The 5,446-nt window shown below is 32.5% G+C and overlaps 1 protein-coding gene across 1 annotated transcript; it reads right to left on the reverse strand.

The window, feature by feature from the left end:
• Positions 1 to 212: 212 nt before the first annotated feature.
• On the reverse strand, positions 213 to 2,379 carry LOC145562783 (uncharacterized). Its single transcript, XM_081623169.1, has 2 exons — positions 2,205 to 2,379; positions 213 to 1,828 (listed from the first exon to the last, which is right to left on the reverse strand). The coding sequence occupies exon 2, from the start codon at positions 1,670 to 1,672 to the stop codon at positions 518 to 520; it is 1,155 nt and encodes a 384-aa protein (XP_081479295.1). The 5' UTR covers positions 1,673 to 1,828; positions 2,205 to 2,379; the 3' UTR covers positions 213 to 517.
• Positions 2,380 to 5,446: the final 3,067 nt, after the last annotated feature.

Raw genomic sequence — 5,446 nt, forward strand, 5'->3', positions numbered from 1 at the left:
AAACAATATAATCAATGAAACTCAACAATTAGAATAAGGTGGCAAAAAGCTAGCTGCAAAAGATAACTCCTGATAATTCATAAATCCGTTTCACTGAATTCTGAGTCTCATATATTGTAATTTTTCTGCCAATCTTCCATTAATAGTTCCTAGAGTTCCAACAACACTATAAGTCATTAAGCTACAGCAAAAAATATAAAACAATGTTTGGATAAAGAAGTTGAATCGTTCATTAAATCATTATCAGAAAGATCATACATATAAGTGTCTTGTAAATCTACACCTACATCTACAAAGTGAAAGCAAGTATTGAGTGCAGCAACAAAAGCACTGCACATTATTGCGAAATCTATTCTATATCACACATCGATATGAGAATCTGAACAGTAAAGATATACATTGTTGTCAACAACCCATAAAATGCAACAGCAAGCAACAGATACAAAAAATACAAGTAAATAAGACCTTTCTACAAGAAGACCATGATGAAATACTACCTGAGCTGGGAGCTCCATCATTAAGACTGCACAGCTTTGTCTTGATTAAGGCACTGAGAAACTTTGAAATCCTGGCATTTCCATGTTGGTGCAACCTCCATTGGAGTGACATTTTCAGCAGGAGTCTCCAATGACAGCAACGATACATGACGAGCGGTTGATTTATCAGTTCTACCCCTACTTAACAACGAGTTTGACAGAATCAGATCTTCCTTAGGGTTTGACTGATCCTTAGAGCTACATAAGCTTAGAGGCAACTTTTTTTGCTTGATTCTACCTCTCTTCCTACCAATAGTGCACACATCATCTGATGGTGTAAAGGTTTTCACCTTTGATTGACTTGATCCCGCCTCACCACTATCCACCTCCATCTCATCAGGCTTTGTAAATTTTGACACCTTATCGTCTAATTTGACAGTAAAAGGCTCTTCATTTGACCCTTCACAGTCCATACCTCCCTCTATAACATCCCCATTGCAAGCTGAAGGCAATTTAGCATTTTCATCCCTTGCATTTGTACCATTAGCAACGCCACTCTTCTCACTGGGCGGAGAGACTTTCAGCTTCTTGTGCTTATGACTCTTAGAATCCGACCCTGGAGAGTTTCTATTGATTCTCGGGGAGCTGTTTATAGCCCGATGCAGTTTCCTAGCCAGCTCTTCATCTGTCCCACAGCTCTCAACTGGTTGGTGCTTTTTGTACAATAGTTGAACAGGAACATGCTTCTTCAATTTATTCTTCTTCTGGTGTTTATCCTTGCTGCTTGTCTCTTCAGATATAGATGCAACTTTATCCAGGGCACTCTTAGCAGCAGCTACAGCCTTTGCAGCAATGGCAGCCTTTTCCTCAGCAACAGCTCGTGCAGCTTCAGCTGCCTTAGCTGCAGCAGCAGCTGCGGAACCTGCAGCCTCTGCTATCTCCTCAGGAGACATATTAGATCCATTCTTATATGATTTCAACAGATTATTCAGACGAATATCAAATTCACTTAGAGGGCTTGCACTTAATGATGGGCTTGGGGTAGGGCTTGGGATAGGGCTCGGGTTATTTTCTTGCGAGCATTGAGAATTACTCTCCGAACAACTCTGTTTTTTCAACCCAGCTAACAACCTCTTTCGAGGTGGTAGACGAACATCGGCATCTAAATGATTCGTATCACACTCATTGGCATCCATGTGAATTCAACTCCCCTCTCTTTCAGCAATCTCTAAATACCGAAAACTCGAATTTTCCACATGATGAAACAACTGCCACAACTACATTCATGCTATGATAACAGCAATAAGACCATCCTTTTATAAATCAATTCAATACAAAACCCTCCTGTACATCTGATTTCACCAAAACAAAAGAAAACCCAACATGCCAAAATTTAATAAGCAGAATGATAATCACTCAAAATTCAGGATCTAAATCTAATTTACTACAATCAATCAAACATAAACATAATTATCAAACAATTTCCAAAGTTCATCAAATTCAAATAAAGGGTTTATTGCTAATCAATGCAATAATCTCACACAAACCCATTAAATAAAATCAACATAAATTAATAAATAAAAATTGCTAATTTCATCAAAGCAAACAGCTTAATAAATAAAATTACAATAAATTAAAAATGTGAAGTAGAATTTCAATACATGTGATCGAAGAGCAAAAACCCAGATAAGAATTGTGATCAAAAAAACAAAGGTGAAGAAGATTTACCTGATCTTAGGAGAAATAAAAAAGTTGAAAAATAAGGAGGAGTTGAAATTAGGGTTTGGGGAAGAGAGAGAAAGAGAGGAAAGATGGTGAGAAGGGCAAATCCAATTGTAGGGAGAAGGTGATGGTGTAGAAAAAATGGAAGATCTTATGTATGGACACAAGGTACTTGTATAGTTGTATTTGGAAATTCTCTTTTATGGTATTGGTTCTAATTGTAATTCTTGTAATAAAACCCCCAAAATATAATTATTATTATTAATTTTTTTTTAAAAAACAAGGATTTTGTTTATTATTAAATTAGTGTAATATTTTTCTTCAAAAAAAAAAAAAATTTGTGTAATATATTAATGGAAAAATACATGCTTCCTATTATATATTTTTTTTAAAAAAAAAAAAATTTGTATTAAAAAAAATATTACATTGTTAAATATTTTATTATTGTTATTTTAGTGAATGTGTGTGGAACATGTACTGTTAGCCCTTGTTTTGTACACCTATTAACAAATTTGCCATTTTAATAATTTTTTTTGGGGGGAATTTTGGGTATTATGGATAATATCTTGTCAAAAATAAAATAAAAATAATGGATAATATGATAGTTTCATGTTTTAAATTTACTTTATATGTTAAACTAGTTTTGTGCCCCGTTCGATGTCCGGGTTACTTATTAAATTTTAAGATAAAATTTAATCTGAGATAACTCATAACCCGACCCTAATTGACAGGTCTACCTCTAATAAAATTATATTAGATTGTGAAGTATATTATTTTAACTGATTAGTATATGTTATAAATGGATGTTTTATGCTTTGAACTACTTCCTTTGCTAAAAAATATTATGATATAAAAAATTAAATTTATATGATAATTTTTTATAATTATAATCTAATAATTTTTTGAATAAAATTATAATTCAATTTATACATTTGAAATATTGGTATTTTATCGAAAATAAAATTCTAAACTAACAATTTTATCCCAAAATTCTATCCAAATAGAATTCTAAACTAATTTTTTTATCTTATAAAGTCTATTTAAATCTATCCAACGTGGCGCGACACTTGGCGAAAAGTTAGAACACGCTATCTCGTGGTCTGACTAAAAGTTTAGCTTTATATATTAGTTCTATGATTTAATTTTGTAGTGTTTTTGTAGAGGTGATAAAAAATCGGGCCAAAAAGGCTTTTCGGGCCGGATTCGGGCTTTTTAACTAAAAATGTGTTTTTATGCATGCCCAAACCCGCCCTATTTTCGGGCCGGACTAATGTTGATCACCTCTATGTTTTTGTATGTATTGAATGGCTATCAAGTATAAACAATATATGCCTTGTCTTATTATCCACATCTATTTAATCAATATTATTATGATGATAAAGATGTGTGCTTTTTAAAAATAAAAGAAATACATTTACGTACCAAGTAGTATTTTGTTAAAAAAAATAGTAATTTATTAAAAGTTATGCTACTAAAAAACAAAACAAGTGGTTAATTGAAAGTTATGCTCCTTGGTAGTTTTTTTTTCTTTTTCGTTTACAGTGTTGTTAGGATAATTTTGAATAGTAAAATATAAAACGTAAAATTATACAATTTTAGTAGATAAAAAGTTATGGGCTTGTTTGGCATCGTTTTTTGTTTTCAGTTTTTTTGAAAACTAAAAACCAAAAACAGGAAACAAGAAAAAGTTGTTTCCACTTTTCTGTTGCCAGTTTTCAAAATTATCATAATTTTAATAAGTTTGAATAATTTTTGACTCGTTATGTGACATATTTTATATGGTTTTAAAAAACAGAAAACCACAATGATGCCAAACGAACCCATACTTATTGTTTTGTGTGTGAGATGGGAGAACCTATGCATCGCAAAATGCACAATTTACAAATCAAACTAATTATAAAAAGCTATAGTCTTTCACGTTAAAAGCGTAAATCATACTCGTATTTCACGTTAGAAACGTAAATTTACAATATTAAATACTATCATATAGCCTACAAAAGATAACCTACACAATATAAACTCTATTAGTGCTTTTTTGGTGCAGCAGACCACACCGTGTGGCCTGCTGCCAAATCAGTAAAAATAACGGATTACGCAGTATAACGGGGTTATTATTCACTCGTATAAGGGGGTTACTGGTTTTGTCAGGGTTACTTGTATTTTTTTTTTTCGGGGGTTACTTGTATTTTTTTTTTTCAGTATTTGTATTTTTTTCAGGGGTTACTTGTATTTTTTCTTTCAGGGGTTACTTATATGGATTATTTATTCAGGGGTTACTTGTATGGATTACTTATTCAAGGGTTACTTGTATTTTTTTTATTTCAGGGGTTACTTGTATTTTTTATTTCAGGGGTTACTTGTATTTTTTTTCAAGGGTTACTTGTATTTTTTTTTTCAAGGGTTACTTGTAGGGAAAACTTATTCAGGGGTTACTTGTATTTTTTTTTTTCAGGGGTTACTTGTATTTTTTTTTTTTTCAGGGGTTACTTGTATGGATTACTTATTCAGGGGTTACTTGTATTTTTTTTCAAGAGTTATTTGTATTTTTTTTCAGGGGTTACTTGTATTTTTTTTTTCAAGATTTAGTTGTATTTTTTTCAGGGGTTACTTGTATTTTTTTTTTCAGGGGTTACTTGTATGGGTTAATTCAAGGGTTACTTGTATGATTTATTTATTCAAGGGTTACTTGAATGAATTACTTATTCAGGGGTTACTTATATGAGTTACTTCAAAGGTTACTTGTATGAATTACTTATTCAAAGGTTACTTGTATGAATTACTTATTCAACGGTTACTTGTAAGCCCCATACCAAACCAGTAACACCCTACAAGTAACCCTTGAGCAAAACTAATTATAACATCACTCTACAAGCAATCCCTAACCAAACCAGTAACACCCTACAAGTAACTCTTGAGCAAAACTAGTAACACCCTACAAGTAACCCCTAACCAAACCAGTAACACCCTACAAGTAACCCCTGACCAAAACCAGTAACACCCTACAAGTAACCTGACCAAACCAGTAACACTCTCACCAAACCAGTAACACCTGACCAAACCAGTAACACCTGACCAAACCAGTAACACCTACAAGTTCTCATAACCGAACTAGTAACACCCTACAATTTTTGACGTAGAATGTTTGATCTAAGATTCCACGAAGAAAACGAGCTCACATTTCTTTGGTTCTCATCAATTTCACTACTTTTAATGTTGTTGATGATTTTAAGGATAATTAATCACAATTT

The sequence above is a fragment of the Chenopodium album genome, chromosome 1 (genome assembly GCF_948465745.1).
Source record: "Chenopodium album chromosome 1, dcCheAlbu1.1, whole genome shotgun sequence".
Taxonomy (NCBI): domain Eukaryota; kingdom Viridiplantae; phylum Streptophyta; class Magnoliopsida; order Caryophyllales; family Amaranthaceae; genus Chenopodium; species Chenopodium album.

Bases quoted from the DNA above. Each gene is read 5' to 3' on its own strand.
- LOC145562783 (XM_081623169.1), bottom strand. From the start codon at position 1,672: ATGGATGCCAATGAGTGTGATACGAATCATTTAGATGCCGATGTTCGT.